This window comes from Hippocampus comes, unplaced genomic scaffold (genome assembly GCF_001891065.2).
Source record: "Hippocampus comes isolate QL1 unplaced genomic scaffold, H_comes_QL1_v1.1 scaffold81, whole genome shotgun sequence".
NCBI classification, from domain to species: Eukaryota; Metazoa; Chordata; class Actinopteri; order Syngnathiformes; family Syngnathidae; genus Hippocampus; species Hippocampus comes.
Window position 1 is genome coordinate 876,374 of NW_017806179.1, and position 18,068 is coordinate 894,441.

The 18,068-nt window shown below is 51.9% G+C and overlaps 4 protein-coding genes across 7 annotated transcripts in view; all 4 read right to left on the minus strand.

Annotated features, from left to right (window-relative positions):
* Nucleotides 1-978, minus strand: part of atp5f1c (ATP synthase F1 subunit gamma) — a 2,556-nt gene extending 1,578 nt beyond the window's left edge. Inside the window, exons 1-3 of the mRNA XM_019897467.1 lie at nt 875-978; nt 351-385; nt 5-112 (exon numbers count right to left, since the gene is read on the minus strand). Coding sequence (XP_019753026.1) covers nt 5-112; nt 351-385; nt 875-954 — 223 coding nt within the window. The 5' untranslated portion in view covers nt 955-978. The remainder of the gene's footprint in view (nt 1-4; nt 113-350; nt 386-874) is intronic.
* A 354-nt stretch (nt 979-1,332) lies between these two features.
* On the minus strand, nt 1,333-3,601 carry echdc3 (enoyl CoA hydratase domain containing 3). The gene is made up of 6 exons (XM_019897687.1): nt 3,407-3,601; nt 3,012-3,133; nt 2,495-2,592; nt 2,222-2,422; nt 1,709-1,887; nt 1,333-1,626 (listed from the first exon to the last, which is right to left on the minus strand). Exons 1-6 carry the CDS (start codon nt 3,544-3,546, stop codon nt 1,473-1,475), a joined length of 894 nt encoding a protein of 297 aa, XP_019753246.1. The 5' UTR covers nt 3,547-3,601; the 3' UTR covers nt 1,333-1,472.
* A 228-nt stretch (nt 3,602-3,829) lies between these two features.
* Nucleotides 3,830-6,958, minus strand: kcnj8 (potassium inwardly rectifying channel subfamily J member 8). Its single transcript, XM_019897686.1, has 6 exons — nt 6,362-6,958; nt 5,785-5,933; nt 5,487-5,647; nt 5,073-5,212; nt 4,756-4,972; nt 3,830-4,528 (listed from the first exon to the last, which is right to left on the minus strand). Exons 1-6 carry the CDS (start codon nt 6,706-6,708, stop codon nt 4,268-4,270), a joined length of 1,275 nt encoding a protein of 424 aa, XP_019753245.1. The 5' UTR covers nt 6,709-6,958; the 3' UTR covers nt 3,830-4,267.
* Nucleotides 6,959-7,337: 379 nt separating this feature from the next.
* Nucleotides 7,338-18,068, minus strand: part of abcc9 (ATP-binding cassette, sub-family C (CFTR/MRP), member 9) — an 18,375-nt gene continuing 7,644 nt past the window's right edge. For 3 of the 4 annotated variants that reach the window (XM_019897684.1, XM_019897685.1, XM_019897683.1), the window contains 24 exons: nt 17,042-17,114; nt 16,674-16,779; nt 15,025-15,126; nt 14,792-14,876; nt 14,628-14,708; nt 14,089-14,226; nt 13,831-13,956; nt 13,660-13,759; nt 13,520-13,593; nt 13,236-13,439; nt 12,938-13,089; nt 12,789-12,858; nt 12,567-12,724; nt 12,381-12,473; nt 12,002-12,104; nt 11,587-11,700; nt 11,390-11,510; nt 11,177-11,307; nt 10,811-10,889; nt 9,900-10,008; nt 9,230-9,333; nt 8,993-9,126; nt 8,747-8,809; nt 7,338-7,997 (listed from right to left, as the gene is read on the minus strand). In XM_019897684.1, coding sequence (XP_019753243.1) covers nt 7,860-7,997; nt 8,747-8,809; nt 8,993-9,126; nt 9,230-9,333; nt 9,900-10,008; nt 10,811-10,889; nt 11,177-11,307; nt 11,390-11,510; nt 11,587-11,700; nt 12,002-12,104; nt 12,381-12,473; nt 12,567-12,724; nt 12,789-12,858; nt 12,938-13,089; nt 13,236-13,439; nt 13,520-13,593; nt 13,660-13,759; nt 13,831-13,956; nt 14,089-14,226; nt 14,628-14,708; nt 14,792-14,876; nt 15,025-15,126; nt 16,674-16,779; nt 17,042-17,114 — 2,658 coding nt within the window. In that variant the 3' untranslated portion in view covers nt 7,338-7,859. Of the gene's footprint in view, nt 7,998-8,135; nt 8,431-8,746; nt 8,810-8,992; nt 9,127-9,229; nt 9,334-9,899; nt 10,009-10,810; nt 10,890-11,176; nt 11,308-11,389; nt 11,511-11,586; nt 11,701-12,001; nt 12,105-12,380; nt 12,474-12,566; nt 12,725-12,788; nt 12,859-12,937; nt 13,090-13,235; nt 13,440-13,519; nt 13,594-13,659; nt 13,760-13,830; nt 13,957-14,088; nt 14,227-14,627; nt 14,709-14,791; nt 14,877-15,024; nt 15,127-16,673; nt 16,780-17,041; nt 17,115-18,068 lie in introns of all 4 variants that reach the window. The other variant, XR_002171425.1, reaches the window with a different exon arrangement.

Genomic DNA, 18,068 nt, shown 5'->3' on the forward strand with positions numbered 1-18,068 from the left:
CCGCGGGCGGCCTTCAGCTGCCGCTCAGCCCGAGCGTACTTGGCAGCGGCCACCATTTTCATGGACTTGGTGATTTTCTGGATGTTCTTGATGGACTTCAGCCGGATGGTGACTAAACACAGTAGAACGGGCTCTTAGTTCAGTCATGACCAGTGGACATGCTGCAGGAAATTCTGCAATTTCACATCGTTGGTACAAAAAGAAAATGGGACTTCCCCACTTCAGGTGGTAAAAAAAGTATGTTTAAAAAAAAAACACTGGATTAGTTCTTCTTTTGGCATGCAATTAATTTGAACTAAAACAATTAACCGTTCGGTTGAATGTTGTGAGGGAAAGAGAAGTGAACTTACTGTCCTTCAAGGTGGCCATGTTCCTGATTTGCCCACTGTAAAAGCAAACACACACACACACACACACGGCTGCAATTTGTGCACAAGTGAAACGTCGCATTGCGCAGAAACACGCGTCCAAAAGTTTGATTTATTTGCAAAATGTTTTTACGGAAACGGGGACACTTGGCGCAAATGGGGGGCCCATTCAATGCCAAAGCTGGAGACAAACTAACACTTAGCTCAGCGATTTGTAGAAGCTTGTTTTAAAACCATTTGGTTACGTGCAGGGTGAAAGGGGTTGCGCGATTATTACTCTTATGATTCTCCTGTCAATGTCATCGGCTTATTTAGCATGAGCCACCTAGCCGCTGTCATTCATTAGCCGCGGCCTCCAAGTTAGCACGTCCTTTAGCGTCCTATAACTTTGATTACACACGACCCGTTTCGCGCCTAATGCGACCAGTTCTGCACAATACGCCCTCGGAGACAGAACGCAAGAAGGCCGAGTGAGAAAAGATCGGAAGAGTGCGACTCTCGGTTACCATTGTGGAGAGAACACCAAGGCGCTGGTCCTGGCCAACATGTTCACGGTAGTGAAGGTCAGACAGGCAGCACTGCGCATGCGCTCAATCAAGCGAATCGCAGGGATGGTGATGCCTTCATGGGCGCGCAAGAAAAATTGGATAACAGGGCTCCACCTTCATCTTTTTTCACCAAATACAGTACCGGCTTAAAAAAAACACCGAGCGTTCCAAGTACCACCATAATAACCAACAATAAGACAAAAAAAATCGTGTTCATCAAAAGTGATACGTTTTATTCTTAATTAAAACTTAATTAAAATAAAAAACTTCATTTCACCGGCACAGTTTCGCACGCCTGCGTCACAGTTGTGACATGTGTGCTTCTAATCCCGTCTCCTCAATGTCTGCGCGCGTTGCATGGTCTCAACTTGATGTATTTTATTTACATTGGAAATCACAACAAAGCTGCAACTATAAAAGGCATCATTCTGTCGCTTTATGAGCCCATTCTACTTCCATTCGGCATTTTCACAACGCAACTCTTTCAGGCCCGCAGGGCTGTGAGCCAGGATCAGTGGATGGTATCAATTGGAAATAGACATCTGCGCAGCGCGCATCAGTCGTGGACGTTTTCGACTCGATGGCTCCACACCGGCTTGCGTTTCTCGATGAAGGCTCGTATTCCCTCCTGTCCGTCTCTCAGAGCGAGGTTGTCCACCATGACCTTGGAGGCGCTGGCGTATGCCGCATCCCGACCTTGGGACATTTGTCTTGGGGAAAGAAAGACAGAGCAGACCTGTGGTCGGCCAAGAACACGCGCCAGCATCGTCTTTCGATCGTCATGGAGCGCACCTCTGGAAGGCGGCCTTGCCGAGGGCCACCACGGGTCGGCTGGCCCCGCACACACGCTGGGCAATGGCTAACGTCTCCGCTTCCAGTCGCTCTTCCGGAACCACCTTGCTGAGCAGTCCGTGCACCAGAGCCTCGTGAGCTGAGATTGGAGTGCCCGTGAAAAGCATCTCCATGGCAACCTGGCGGGCACGAGTCACAAGTGTTTGCAATCAAGTTTGAAGAAAGCTACTGCAGAGAAAAAAAAAAATCCAGCAAATCCACTCAAGCCCTTGAGATACGAGTGATGTGACTCGTGAGTTTTTCGAGATATGCGCCGTTTTTTTTTTCGGTTTGACACGCAAGTAAACATTTGAGATACAAGTGCCGTATTGTGGCAGTGAAGTCAACTCTCGACTCAAGTGTTCTCGATTCAACATAAAACACAGACAAATACACGTTTTGCTTTCAACACAGACAGACTAGTTTTTTCAAGCTGTCCTGTCTATGAACATCGTTGATGTCGGCGGTTGGCACCTTTCTGGGCACAGCCCGGCCGATGGCCACGGCCGGCGTGGAGCAGAAGAGCCCCACGTTGACACCCGGGGTGGCGAAGGTGGACTTGTCGGAGGCCAGCGCCACGTCACAGCTGGCCACCAGCTGGCAGCCCGCCGCCGTGGCCACGCCATTCACCATGGCGATGACGGGGACGGGTACGTCTTGTATCAGAGTCATCACCTGGCCACAGGACAAACATCCCAATAAATACAGGAAATAAAACAAGACACACAAGTTTAATGACGAACTAACCTGCGCACACGTGTGAAACACACGCGTGTGATACTCTCGACCTTGGGCTGACGTCAGCTCCTTCAAGTCGTGGCCAGAGGAAAACACGGGACCTTCAGCTTTCAGGCACAAATGAAATAGCGCCGTGATACATTCTGCCAGTAAATGTCTCGAGATGCCACAAGATGGCAGCAAAACGTTTTCCTCCATGAAGCTCTTCAACTCACTTCACCACAATTCTTTGGCACCAAGATTGATTTGATTTTTTATTTTACATATGCAGTGGGGGAAAAAAAAACAAAGAAATAAAGAAACTGAAACATGAATATCCATCCTGAAACCCTGCGTAATGTGGTGGGAAAGCATGTCTTTTGTCTAAATTAAAACTCCTCCGGTCATTGAAAACATAGTTACTTGGCACCACGATGCCAAAGGCTGAGCTAAAACGAGTAGCTTTTAATAAGCTCAAAACAGCAAGTGACAGCCCAAAAGAAACATCTTTGCAGGTGGCGAAGTGCCCATCGTTTTTACGGTCTACCTGATATGATGATAACTCGAAGATCCGGGCTGTCCACATCAGTGAGGATGTCCTCTCGGAGAGACTCCAGCATGGACAGAGACAGGGCGTTCCTCTTTCGGGGATTGTTCAGTATTATTCGTCTACAAACATTCAGAAATGCACAAGATAAATGTGTTGGCGTCAAGTTAGGACAAACAGAAAGCAGGAGAAGGAGATCCCCAAACGTCGGCGTGCTCTAACAAAGTGTCCAGAAAGCACTTCAAAACAACAAAATACTTCACAAGATGCGCCGATTTAATTTCATCTAGTAGCTGCACTGATCCATCATCAATCCATTACACATACTGTCCGCAGTGTAAATACTTTCAAATGTTTTGAAATATCGTTCTTTTTTTTCAACCGAGTTTCGTCACCTGATACCGTTGTCCTGCTTGCGCACGGTCAGTGGTTCCGGTTCCGTTGTGCCAGAGAAGAACCGGCGTCCGGGGAGCAAACGTGTGCGGCCGAAATAGTTTGCGTGGCTGCACAGTAGTCTACGAACAGCAGCAGCCATGTTTGACCCGTTCAAAACAAACACCAGACACTTCCGGGTGTCTGACGTCAGGACATAAACGTCAAACATGTGCGACCACTCCCGTCATGTTATGCAGCGTTTATGTAGCCATGTTTTTTAAAGTTTTTATCAATATAGTCATTCAATGCATTTATTGGTGTATTTTATGTGGATATCTATTCATCGATTAAAAAAAAAACCACAGGAGAGTGGAGAGTTGCATTCAGTAAATTAAAATATTTTTATTAATTAAAGAAACATTTTTAATGAAAACAGAGCCTCGTTGGTTTCTCAAGTGTTTTTGTGTGTAATTTCTTTTATTTTAAATCAGCAAAAATTTATAGCCAACCTAGATTGAATCTTTATTACACAAAGCCAAGGAATGTGAATTTGTGCCTCTTTGATTAATATATTCATGTTCATATACAGTGACAGTGGGGGGGCAACAATGGACTATTGCAAAAAGTGATGATTATGAAGGCGAAGGCAACATTTTCACCTGAAAAACATCCCCCCCCCCTGCATCATTGCTGAGTGAAGCGTAACCATGTCAACCAGGAAGCATCTCCTTCATCTCAGTTTTGCAGTCTTTACAGGTTGCAGGTGTTAGCTTTAGAAATGGTGGCAATAAAGTTACAAAGAGACAAAGAATAAGAAGTCCCAGGGTGGCAGAGGTCACGCCCAAGCACAGAAGGCAAAGCAGCAGGACGCAGGCCTCGTGTCAGGTGACGGCGTTCACGCTCTGACCGCCCTCAGCGGGCGTGAAGAACTGCACCTTCGGCGAGAGCATGGCCGAGTTGTTTCGCCGCAGGCTCCCGCTGCTACTGCCGCCGCTGCCGCCTTTGCGCATGGAGTTGTTGCGCCGCATGGAGTTTCTCTTCCTCAGGGAATTCTGGTGGGACAGCTCGCTCTTTTGCAGGGTCTGGATCAAGATGGACGGCTTCTCGTCCAGCTCGCGGGCGCTGCAGGGGGGCGTGGCCACCTGGCATTGTAGTGCACAGTCACAACTTGAGCATCATTTAAACAACATGCCTCAAGCAGGCCTCAATAAGCCTGAGACTCTCACAGCAGTCACGACAGTGGACAACAAATAAAAACACATGCACGCACACGCATGCAGACTATTCAATGCTACTACTACTAAATAGCGTGCAAATAGTTTGTCAAATTGGTCAGTCGGACGACAAATATGGCTGGCGGGTAACGAACCCGCACTGTGTTGCCGAACTTGGAGTAGTCGACGGAGTAGACGCCCTCCTCCTCGGTAACGATGGGAACGAAGCGGTGGCCCCACTGGATCTCCTCGGAGACGTAGGAGGTGCGGGCTTGCGTGGTGATGCCGGTGGTCTCCACCACGCCCTCCAGGATGACGATCACCTCCAGGTCGCTGCACTGGAGCTCCATGGCCGACAGCTCGTACAGCGGACTGCCGTCGCACACGCACGGGACCAAATGACACCTGAGCGCCGTCGCTGCGGGAGCAGGCGGGGCCACAACATGGCCAGTGGCGGCGACCGCGGACTCACCTGTTCCTGTCGATGACGTGGCAGATGATGAGCGGGGCGAGCAAGAAGAGGCTGTTGCTGGCCACGGCGCTCTCCGTCTGGACGTCGATCTGGTGGATGGGGATCACCTCGCCCTCGGGAGTGGTCGTCTTCCTCACCACCTGCGCCGCAGCATCGCACACTTTTTACACTTTGCAAACGCGCCGATGGCGTCCTCAAAGCAGAGGAAATGCGACTCTGGACTCCTCGCGAGATCCAGTCACAAGTTCATACACCTCGAGACCGCCAACAGGCCGCTGGTGGAACAGGAGGCAGGCAGCACGAGAACGGTGGCGGTTTGGTGTCAAGATGACCCGGTTTGTTGGAGGCGTCATTTTGAACGCCGTGATGTCAAAATGAAAGGGGACGGACAGTCGGCGGCCTCCAGCGACCGACCTGCAGGCGGACGGTGGCACCGATGATCATGCTCTTCCTCAGGTCGCCGATGCGGATCATGAAGCACAGGCGGTTGTTGCGCACGGCGATGACGGCGTGGCGGCTGAAGATGAGCGTCTCGGCGCGCCGGTTCGACTGCGCCGTCTTCATGAAGATGCAACCTACAGCAAAAGCGGGCGGGATCATGCTCTCGTCTGTGATGTCGTCATCGTCTCGCGTCAACACAAAACCAACACGGAGCTCAGTCCATGTTGTTGGGCAGGCGAAACGCGCGAGGTGACGGCGAAACGGTGTCTACCCAGCATGACGGCGTTGATGATGAGGCCCACGATGTTCTGCAGGATGAGCACCGTGATGGCGGCGGGACACTGCTCGGTGATCATGCGCCCGCCGAAACCGATGGTCACCTGCACCTCGATGGAGAACAGGAAGGCCGACGCGAACGACCTGAACAGGACGGAAACGTCTTTGCTGTCATGTACTCACAAAAAAAAAATAAATAAATTTTCGCGTGCAGAGCAGTTTTGCTGTGTTTTATTTTTATGGAAATATTTGGAGGATGGTGGCACGGTCGACTGGTTCGTTCGTCAGAGGCGCAGGGTTCGATGTGAGTATGGTCCCAGAGCCACCCGAACTCGTCTGAAAGGCCCCTTTTGAGGTAACTCACCATTTTCGTGATCTTTCAAGTCACACGCATGTGCGCTTGACGTTTTTATCGCTGACGTGCGTCAGCAGCCAATCAGGGGAGAGAGGGCCGACTGGGCGGGACGAAGCCATTTTCTCACTTTCTCAACTTTCCTGACTTGAACGTCACTTTCAACGAGGAGAAACCTCAGCAGAAAGCGTCGGCAAAGACGGCGCGGGTGAGCTCTTACTTGACGTGGGTGACGCAATGCACGGCGCCGAGACGCCCCGGGTCCAGGTCTCCGTGCGCGAAGGCCACCAGCCACCAGCTCATGGCGAAGAGGAGCCAGCTGCTGACGAAAGTGGTGGTGAAGATGACGAGCGTGAAGCGCCACTTGAGGTCCACCAGCGTGGTGAAGACGTCCTGCAGGAAGCGGCCCTGTTCGCGGATGTTCTTGTGCGCCAGGTTGCACGAGCCGTTCTTGGCGATGAAGCGCGCCTTGTTGACGCGGTCGCGGAAGACCGGCTTGCGGGGCATGCGGGACACCAGCCCCGGCAGCCCAAACTCCTCCGGGATGATGCTTTTTCGAGCCAGCATGGTTGCTTGGCTCGCTTCGCTTGGTTCCTGGCGCGCCTCTTACGCACGGAAACCACGTCGCCTGTGCGCCTCTTCTGCGCGCGCGCGCGATCAGTGTGCGCGCACATTTCGGGCTGGCTTGGGAGCCGCCTCTGCTCTGAGGAGGGCTGGGACGGCCCTCCGACCTCATCAGGCCGGACACGGCTCCGCGCCAATCCAAAGCCTCCCGGGCGCTAAAACGCCACCGAACGCGCCCCAAAGATGCGCACATAACCCTGACGTGTTCCATTCGAACTGGTGTCTTTTACCTGAAATGTTCCACGTGACAGGTTCAAGTCAGCGAGTTCTTTTTTGAGCCGCCAGGTGGTGCTATTGAGCAACATATAGCATATTCCAAATGAGACGTTCCAAAAAACGACCGGGCTGGGAGGGCACCAACTAAAATGTACATTTCAAGAAAAAAAGTCACAATGTGACATGAATGGGGATGTCTTTTTTGTTTTGTTTTATTAAAAAAAAGTTTCAGAACACGTATCCTGACAACAAAAAAAAAAGCACAATATAACATGACTGGAGATGTCTTTTTTTTTTTTTAATTAAAAAAAAGTTTCAGAACACGTATCCTGGCAACAAAAAAAAAACAATCAGCATTGCAAGATTATAAAAGGACTTTAATGCACATTCCTCAATTGCATCGTAACAAATGTTGAATTGTAACCAAAGAAAGACGTGATGCACGAGGTTAAAAAAAAAAAAGCAACAACAAAGAAAACACTTACGTCATCTTGTGAATTCACCAAGATGTCACACAAGATCCGACAAGTAAACAAAGCACGTCTTCTCCGTCGCCTTAACTTGAGTCCAATAAAAAAATGTGACATGGGGTGAATTGCCTCCAACAACGACGTGAAAATGGCCGAAATTTACACAAGAAACAGCCAGATGATTCTAAAATAGACGTACAGTCGTTGACATGGTCATTCAGAGACAGGATGAGCGTTCTATTGCTCGCATCGATTCATTGGCGCAGTTCCGGTTTGAAAGAAACAAAGGTGAGCAAAATTCAAACTCAAACGTTGGGGCGCTTGACCCGCGCCAATTGATGATAATCATTCCCATATGCGCCAGTGGCAAACGTGCCTTGTCGTCCATATCGGTGCTTCCCCGTGCGTCTACATGTCGGCCTTGACAAAGGAGGCGAACATGCCGTCCTCCTGCTCCAGAAGCGTCTCAGGCTTGTCGTACTCCAGGATGTTCCCACGCTTCATGACGATCACCAAGTCGGCCGTCAGGATGGTGTACACGCGGTGCTAAAGTGGGCGACAGGACACACGTTGAAAATTAATTACATTGTAAATGCTCCGTGTTCTGGATTAAAGAACGGAGCTGGCCGTTGCCCACCCCAGTTCTCTGTTTGGTTTACAAAATCTGTACTCCCAGGTACGAACCAGGTTGTCTCTGGCAGAACCTGGACCAGAACCAGCCCCAGACCTCCATCCCCTACCCGGCCGGTGGTGAGAAGCAGAAGAGAGACGTCAGGAAGAAACAGAAAGCGAGTAAAGGTGGGTTGGGGGGGCGAGTCCGAGTCGGCTGGGCTGGTCCGGTCTACTTGTGCGTCCGCACTAGCACACTGAAGAGGCTCTCGTCCTGTGCTAGCAGGTTGGGACCCGAGTCACATTCCACTAAAATCCCAGAGGAAAAGACCAGCACCTGCCCGGCGTCCAGGATAGAGGAGACGCGGTGCTGAGGTGAGGGGACAGAACAGGACAGAAGACGACAGGTAGTACAGGACAGAAGACAACAACACCACAAAGGAAAGGACAGGATAGGAAGGGACAGAACAAGACAAGGTGGGATGGGATAGGATGGAACAAGATAGGACAGGAAAGATGCAAACAAGACACAATAGGACAGGACAAGTAAAAGTAAGACAAAGAAAAGCATTTTAATGGTCATCATACAGGTGGGAAATCTTTGAAGTTCTTGAGTGGAAATGAGAAGACGTTGGGAAAAACAAACAAAGGAAAACCCGAAAACAAAGCGTAACAGAATGACTCACAGCAATCGTGACGACTGTCCGATCCGCAAATGCCGTCATCACAACTTTCTGTAAGATGTTCTCCTGAACACACACAAAAAAAATTCCCGTTTATGTTCCCTGCGTGCGCTTCATTTGACTGTTTGTTGTGGTCAACAATGTCTGAAAGAGCGTCGGCGCCTGGTGCTCTCCTTCTGGTGCCAAGGAACATTTTACGCTACCCACTCAACTTTTTATCTTTGCACAGGCATGCACGCACACACACACCGTTGCCATGTCGATGGAGGCAGTGGCCTCGTCCATAATGAGGATGCTGCTCTTCCGCACAAACGCCCGAGCTAAACAAAAGAGCTGCCGCTGACCCACACTGAAGTTCTCGCCGCCCTCCGTCACCACCGCATCTGCAACACAGGATAGCAGCCAATCAGAAAATGGACGAGGTGGGACTAAGTCACAGATACCTCAAAACCAAAACAAAACAAATGTGTGCGTGCGCGCACGTACCGAGTCCTCCCGGTAGCGCCTTGACCATGTTCTTCAACTGAGCAATCTCTAGCGCCTCCCACAGGCGCTCGTCATTGCACGTCCGCTCCGGATCCAGATTGAACCTGCGGGAGGTCGTTTTGTTTGGTTATGGTTGCCGCGAAAAATATTTGATTCCCACATTGATTGCGTCTCCACAAGCGGGAAGATCATTTCAAGTTTCATAACCAGTCCTTCAGAACGGGCGACAAACACATCTCACGGAGCTGTGTGAAAAAACTCGACCATTCACCCCACACACACACACACACACGCACACACAGTCCAAACAAACACAGCGAGGATGTGCGACAGAGGCAAAATGTCAAATGAGGTCTCTGACTAACTTCCTGCTGCGTTACATTGACGGCACAAAAATCCATGATACTTGTTCACACACATTGGAGCGGAGAGGTGTTCCACAAGGACCAATTCCAGAGCCTTTGTTGTTGTTAAAGGGCAAAGTGTGCTGTGTTTGAAATAAAACAACCTGGAAAATTTTGAACCATGTAGAAAAACTCTTCTTTTGTCGGAAAAAGATTTATTGGAAGTACGACAGCTCCCAAAGAAAGACTCCAACTTAAAGCAAACGGCCAGGCTGGAGCGTAAACAGGAAGTTGCCTCTTCAACCGGGAAACACGTCTGTGTGTACCTTATGGAGCCACTAAACAAGATGGGGTCCTGCAGGATGATGGACAGCCGAGAGCGGAGCGTCTGCAGGGGAAGTTTGCAGATGTCGATCCCGTCTATGACGATCTTTCCTGGAAGGGGGGGGGGAAAGACAATCAGGAGTCACTTGACATCACCCCACTTAGCGCCAGTGTCCACTCTTCCAGTAAATCCCCCTGGGGGGGAAAAAAAAGACAATCAGGAGTCACTTGACATCACCCCATTTAGCGCCAGTGTCCACTCTTCCAGTAAATCCCCCTCAAGAGTGAATCACTTGAGTGTGAGGCGACAATAAACACACACATTCCAATGTAAAAGTGGCAGCATGGTGCGACAAGTGGTCGGCGCATCTGCCATGCTGTTCGGAAGTTCCGGGTTCGAAGTTCAACTGGTTTTCCACGTGCGACAAGTGAGTGGCAAGGATTTTGTTCGTCTATACGTGCGCCGTTGTGGACTCATGACCAGAATTTCCGAACTTATCCAAACGAGCCTTTATGGACTGTCAACACACACTGACGTCATTTTCAGGGGAAAAGTCTCCTGCCTCCTCTCAGCCATGAAATGGAGATCAAATTGTTGCAGGAAAGAACACGAGGAATGCGTTCGATGGGCCAAGTGTACAATCTGCTCATACATGATGACCATTGTTAAGAGGATGACAATAACAAGCCATTCTAGGCCAGTGGTTGACATATGGAAAGAAATGCACTGTTTACTTCCCCCAGAAACCAAAATCATCTCCTATCGCTTCATTGTGTCAACAGTCTTCAAGCCTTCACGCCACTATTCCCAAAAAAGGGGAGCTTGGGAACGTTTTGTTTTTAGCAGACGTAAACACAAAAGGAGAAAAGAAAGAGAGACAGAGAGAGAGAGGAGATCCCATTCTCATCTCACCTTCAAAAATGTCCACCATGTTGAAGAAGGCCAAGGACAGCGAGGACTTGCCGCTTCCCGTGCGGCCGCAAATTCCCACCTGGCGGGGAGGTGACAGGGAGGAGAGACAGAGCTCGAACACTTGACAACAAGACGAGCGAGCGGCCGCGTGTCAACTCCCGTGGAACGGACGAAGGCGCTCGCGACTTTGCACTCCCGAAGCCCATTTCACTCAACGACATGAAATTTGGCAGTCTTGTCCATCACAAGTGCGTTAAGGCTTGCGGGTGTTTTCAAAGACAAACCCCATCCCCAAATTTGGACGGATGAGTGGCACCACACGGCAAGCGATGTTCATCATTCCACAAAGCCAGAGGGGCGAATTACCTTCTGGCCCGGTTGGATGTAGGCGTTGACGTGCTTGAGCACGGGTTTGAGCATGGGGTCATAGCGCACGCACAGGTCTTGGATCTTGATCTCTCCATCCTGAGGCCACGTCTCGGGCACCTGAGAAGCATCTGCAGGACGCGCGACAGGAGTAAAGCATGTGAGTGGCAGTCCGGCGCACATCGAGCCCCGGTTCAGTCGCGTTGACGTTACCCATGGAGCCTTCGTAGTTCTCCGACTCCGTGTTGAGGAAGCTGTTGACTTTTTTCACCGCCGCCATCTGCACCTCCAAGTCGGCCAGGTTCCTCACCACCCAATTCAAGTAGTTGGTGACCTGATCAAAACGCAAGCGGATCTTTTTGCTGTTAGCTTGGAGGACGTCCGAGCAAATAACGGCGAGGTAAACTGACCGTCAGGGCGTACGTGAGAGCCAGGCCCACCTGCCCTGCAGATGGCTGACCGCAATCCAAACCCCAAATGGACGCCCCGGCCGCAGCCAGCACAATGACGGCACCGAGGTAGTCCTGAACGGAAGGAACTAAACATCAGCAAGGCTGTCTACTAAGTGGATTCTCGAGTCATCGAGGTCACGGACGGTACAGAATCTCGAGTCAACGTCCATGACGGACCAAAGCTGCGGACAGAAGAGCTGAGCTTCTGTTTTAAATCTTGACTTTATTTTCCTGCTATCTCGTTTGTTGGTTCAGTACTTTGTTTTACCCGTCAGTATGCAAGTGAAATGAAGCGGCCCTCTGAAAACGTCTCGCCTGCTCACTACGCTGCGGGACAGCGCAGGTGAACCTCATGAAGTGGCGAGTCTCTCACCGTGCGCACCTCCAGCCAGCGGTTAGCGGCCGACAGGAACAGGTATGCCGTGTTGTTGGTGTCGGTCAGCTCCAGCATGCGCTGCTTGAAGCGAGCCTCGTGTCTGAAGCAAAAAGAAACCAAGTCCAATCAATAACATCATCATCATCATCACCGTTGACTGCGGTCATGCGGGGCTAACCGCCGCTTTCCAAACCAGAGTCTTCTGGATGGCAACCGGCAGATAACGCTGGCAGGAATTTTGTGCGGTGTGTGCGGGGAAGAGGTCCGTGTGGGCACGATGTGGAGGAACAGCGTAAGAGCTGCTGAATGTTAGCTCATAACGCTGATGGGAAAGGAAACTAAAAGAACTTTGTTTGGCTTCAATGAATCACTGTACCTAAAGGCTCTGATGGTGGTGAGACCTTCAGCCGTCTCGGAGAAGTGACATAGCAGAGGAAGTTGGGTGGAGTCATCCAGGTCCTGAAGGTCTCTAGTAGAAGAAGTGAAGGATCGGTCCATGTTAGTCGCACTCGTGTGGAGGCGTCTGAAGACATGAAAAGGCTTAAAGCAGCTTTGCACTCACTTGGAGGCCACACGGAAGTACTTCTGTATAAAGTAGAAGGCCACGGCCAGGGGCACCAGGGCGACGATGAAGTAGGGCGTGATGGTGGAAATGACGCCGATGGCCGACAAGCAAAGCAAGGTGGATCGCGTCAAAGACTCCAGGGTAGGAGGAATGTGCTGGAGGACAAGGAGCACGAACGTCAGGAAGGCTGGACATCCCGTCAGGAACACGAGCTCGTACCTGGTCAATAATGTTGGTATCAGCCGAGAACCTGTTGAGGATCTGCCCCAGGGGGGTGACGTCAAAAAACCTGACGAAAGAGAGAGAACTCAACCCTCGCCCCGTGACAGTGAAGAAGCAGTCTGCTAACAAAGGAGGGCGGCGACTACCTGAGAGGAGCATGTATGATCTTGTTGAGCAGGTTGTGGTGTAGGTTGGTGGCTGCAGACAACCCCAAGAACTCCACGGTGAGCGAGGTGATGAGGCACAGCGTGATCCCAGCCGCGCACAGGACCATGAACACCGTCAGGTAAAAGGAGTCCTGCAAACCAGCGCACTCCAGAATCTTTGACAACCGCCACGTCACACCTAACCTCCGGGCGGCAGTGTGACGTCGAGGTGAAATGTCCGATCGATCGAGCTCCGAGATATGGTCCGGGCTATCGAAACAAGTCGGCGATACCGGACCTTCGAGTCAACGGCGCTTCTGTTGACCTCGATGACCTCGCACGTTCCGTTGGGTCTTGGCACCATGGTGTGGTTGGCGTGGTTGGAGGTCCAGATGGCCAACCAGTAGTCGATGGCCATGATGACCGAGTGCTTGAGGAGCTTGCAGGACATCATGAGGAAGACCATGAAGAAGCCACCGGAGGACAGGTAGCACCAGCACACCTGAGAAGAAGTCGCGGTTCTGGTCGGGATGGGTGGAGACCGACGAAACGGTCGCTACCTCGGGATTGAGATCCTCTCACTTTCCACGGGACTTTGGATCTTCTGCTTGTGGTGGTGGACAAGTTGTCTTCATCCTCCTCTTCCTCCTCCTCCTCTGAAGGGACGGCGACTTTGATTGAGGATACAAAGCCATCGTTGACAAAGAGCGCACCCCACCTACCTTCGTCCTCATCATCCACTTGATTCTTGACATCTCTGGAATAGAAAGCTCGTCGGAGGGTCTTCCTCTCCAGCGTGGTTTGGCTGTCCTGCTCGATGTCCTGCATGGAGAGTTCCTATCAGAGAGCCGAGAGAAGAAAGAAGGAAGGAAGGAAAGACGCCCGACGCTAACCTTCTCCAGCTCCTGGTCCTGCCGGTTCATGAGTGTCTTCCAGTGGTCGTAGAGCTCCACGTCGTGCATCTGGATGTCCTTCAGAGTTCCTTCTCTCAGCACGGAGCCGTCCTTCATTGCGATGATCTGAAGCAAAGGTTTGCGCTCAAGTGCTCCATTTGATTTTTGAAATGATCACATGGGATGGCCCACGTGACATTGTAACATGAAAAACCAAGCGACTGATCTGCTCGGGCGGACTTCCGACTTCTCACTGACCCAGTCGGCGTGGATGAGGTACTGCAGCTTGTGCGTCACGAGAACCACGGTCCTCTTGTCGTCCTGCAGGAACTTGAGGATGCCTTCCTGCATCAGGTGGTCGCTCAGGTGGATGTCGAGGGCGGAGAAGGGGTCGTCCTACGGTTACCAGGACAAGTACATCACCTGAGCTGCGCTCGGGATCGAAAAACATCTGGGGACGAGCGAATCCGCGGCGCCGTCAGAAGGAGTCATTTTTTCCACAACTCCCCCCCCCCCCCACACGCATCCCTTTGTCACCGCGCGGTCGTCGTCACCGCTGAACCTCGCTGCCTTTTCTCCGGCCAAAACGACACGCCAAACAACATTTCCTTAAGCGGATCGGAATCTGCGCCACTGGAGCTGACATCGCCACGGTGACGGGAAAATGATGCGAGCTCGCAAACACGTCGTCTCTCCCGGAAAAGGGCGTCGCTTCCTTCGGACGCATCGAATTCGTCTAATGCGATTACGTTCATTGATTTCGTTACTTAGCAGCACTTGTGTCCGTTTGTGCTGACCAGGAAGACGATGTTGGTGTTCTGGTAGAGCGCTCGAGCCACGCAGATCCTCTGACGCTGCCCGCCACTCAGATTGATGCCCTGGCCAGAAAGCGTACGGTCAGCGAAACGCCAACACGGCGATGCATTCCCAAACCAGGACCGGGGCCGTCCCCGGGGCTTACTCGTTCTCCGATCTCCGTTTGGTCTCCGAAGGGTAGCAGGTCGATGTCCAGTTGGAGAGAGCAGGCGTCGATCACCGCCTTGTACCTGAAGCAAAGACGCGCGGCATGAAATAGAAATGTAGCCCTTTGGTTGGAAAATAATCACGTCATTAATTATGACGACGTGCTGCAATTTGGGCACTCGGGACTCGCTCGGCTAAAAACTCTGAGCGCATTCGACGGCTGAGGCGCACCTCTGCTTGTTGAAGGGGCTCCCGAAGGTAATGTTGTCCTCCACGGTGGCATTCAGCAGCCACGATTTCTGAGTCGCGTAGGCCACCGAGTACCTGTTCTTGCTGCGGTTGCGTGATGGGAAACATTGAAGAGAGGAAGCGTGTCTTTTCGGGATCCACACAGCTCGACACATGCGCGGCGATGACATGTTAGACGGCAGGTTGGCGGCGTGAGAAGCGACACCACAAACCCTGGCGCCAAATGGCAGGACAATGAACCCCCCCCCCCACACCCCCCAAAATTCAACAGCGCCACTGCAAGATTTGTCTTCGTTTTCAGGTCAAGTCATTTTCTGCCATCAAGAAGTCACCTGGAGCGGAGCAAATTATTTTACAAATACTATCAAAAAGACCCTTGAACATCCAGGCAATATTCCCCCGAGGAATAAAAGGGACCAGATCCTTCTACAGAATGAAGGGTTCTTCACGGAGACTTCATGAAAATCGGTTCATGACTTTTGAGGATATAATCATGCTGGAAACAAAAGGAGGCGCGGATGACTTCACAAATGGAGGAGAAAAAGTCTCAAAAGAATGGTGATGACGTCGATGGAAACGCTTGACGGGCAAAAACGCCAGAGCGGAGGTGGCGGTGGGGGTGGTGGGCGCTGATGATGTCACAGAAAGTCTTCCCTCTACCTTGCGGGGTGGTCACCGGCCTCGTCGTCCGCCGCCTCCGGGTGGCTGTCAAGGGCGGCACTTGAGCGTGAGCTGACGACATGCGCGAACGAACGTGCTACAATGCAGTGTCTCTCGTGTGAGAGGCGGGGTCAAGCCTCGACTGCCCGCTTGCCAATCGCAGGACAAACAAGCATTCACGCTCGCCGACGGACATTTTCGACTCTTCAATGAACACAAAAAGCAATTTGGGGGAAGACAAAACCGAGGAGAAGAATTTGAGGAAACGTGATGCGTTGCCGTGGTGAAGGTTCAAACTGATTATGGCCTTAAAAACTCAAGAGTTGCTGCTAATTAAGTTGCTATCAATCCAGTTTGGAGTCCACGCGGAGGTCATAGCGATCGCTTTCGGAGCTGCGCGGATGAAGTGAAATGATGATGATGATGGATGTTCTCGAGGGAGGAATGTACCTGAACGTCTCCTGGCGAAACGTCTCGCTATCAGGTGGCCTGACGCGGCAAGAAGGCAAGCAAGTCAGAAGAAGAATGCGTCAGATTGACATGGCGCATTTCTGGCAAAGCCGACACTCGGGGCGTACGCAGTGGATACATGATTCACGCGCTCACGCAATTGTACTCTGGTGGCGGGAAACTGCGTTCTGCAGTCACAGCTGCCTTGCGGCGGGCTGAGGGAAGCGCGGCTGCCGGTGTGCGCCCGCGGCCCCTCCCACCACCGCCAAACATTCACACCCAGACGGACACCGGCGTGCACTGGGGGCAAGGTGGGTGGAGAGTCTTGCCCAAGGGCACGACGGCGCGTGACTCGGGACAAAGCGCGAATCCAACAGCGGACCCTCCGCTTCCCGGACGACCCGATCCGACCGCCGAGTCACGGCCCCCCCAACATCGGTTGGTGTTAATGCGCAGGAATGTTCCCTCTGCAGCTCCAAACAAGCGAGCGTGCGCACGGGCTGGCACGCTCGCCGACTTACTTGCTCCAGTGGACGCGGCCGCTGATGCTCTGCATCTCGCCCAGCATGGCGAGCAGCAGCGACGACTTCCCGCAGCCCACCTGGCCCACAATCATGGTCAGCTGGCCTGAAAGCGCAAGTTCAGAGGTTACGGGCTACTGGCGCATGTTAGCAGGATGACGTTGACGTTATCGGCTCACGTTGGAAGCACACGATAAGAAGTCAAGTTGTCGTCATGATATTTCCCAATAAAAGATTGTCATTATTGCTGTGGATATCCCATTTATGCTTCATGGCTGCCCTGTGAGACTTTCTTCCCATCATATATGTCCCTTAGGTGGAAAAAGAGGAGCAAACACCGACTCCCTCCTCGGTTTCATGATGCTCACCTGTCGGGATGCGGATGTTGATGTCGGCCAGCGTGGACAGGTTGCTTCCCCAGGTGAAGCAACCGCTGCTCACCTGAACATAAAAGACATCAATCATCCGTTTCATGAGCATTTCTTTGCCCTTCGTTTTTCCTGTTTGGAATGAAAAGAATATTTTCACGTTTGCTGAAGCTTGCTTCCACCTGGCCTGCAAGCCGCCACGGCCAACCCTCCCGAAAAGAGACTCAATTCCCGCCCGCCCGCCCGGCGGACGATCTGGCACGTCGCTTCCCGGCGGTCGCATTCCTCTCCTCTGTTTGGTTTATTTGTTCCCGTTAAGTTTATTTTATCTGAGCGACCCCCCGCTGGCTTCCCCCCAGCGTCCTTCTCCGCACGCCACCGACCCAGGGGCGCATCTCCACTGGAACGTCTCGGGTCGTGAGAGCCTTCCGGAACTAAAGAGCCACGGTATTTTGACACAGCTGGCATTCAACGGCGGACAATTGTGTGAAACTTGGCCCAAATACTTTGGAGCATCCATTGCGGACACGAGCGGGGAGCCCGAGTGAACTCTTTCTGGCAAAGGTGGGGGACTCCCGTGGCGTGACTTAGGCTTTCAATTTCGGACCTCTCGCTTGCTCGAGCCGACAAAAGATTCGACTTTTCCTCTCCCAACTTAAAGCGCAAACGATCGCTCCCCATTAAAACGGATGTTTGTTCCGAAAGCTTTACGCTTCGTAATATCGAATGGCGTTATCCATTGTGTGTAAGCGCGAGGCGAACACATTTCACAGAGCGTGAGACGGGACGAATGAGAGACCAGATCAACAACACAGGAACCACGGCATAAACTTCACGGCATAAACTAAGTCGTGGCCCACCAAACGTCAAGAACAGGAAGTGACAGCGGCATGGTGAAGAAATGGTGCATTTTCCCAGCGTAGCTGACCTCGACCCGTGCTAATGCCTTCGGGACCGAGCTGGAAAAGCGAGAGCTTCCAAACCGGGAGGCAGACTCCATCGCGTCTGTCAAGCGACCCTCCACCCC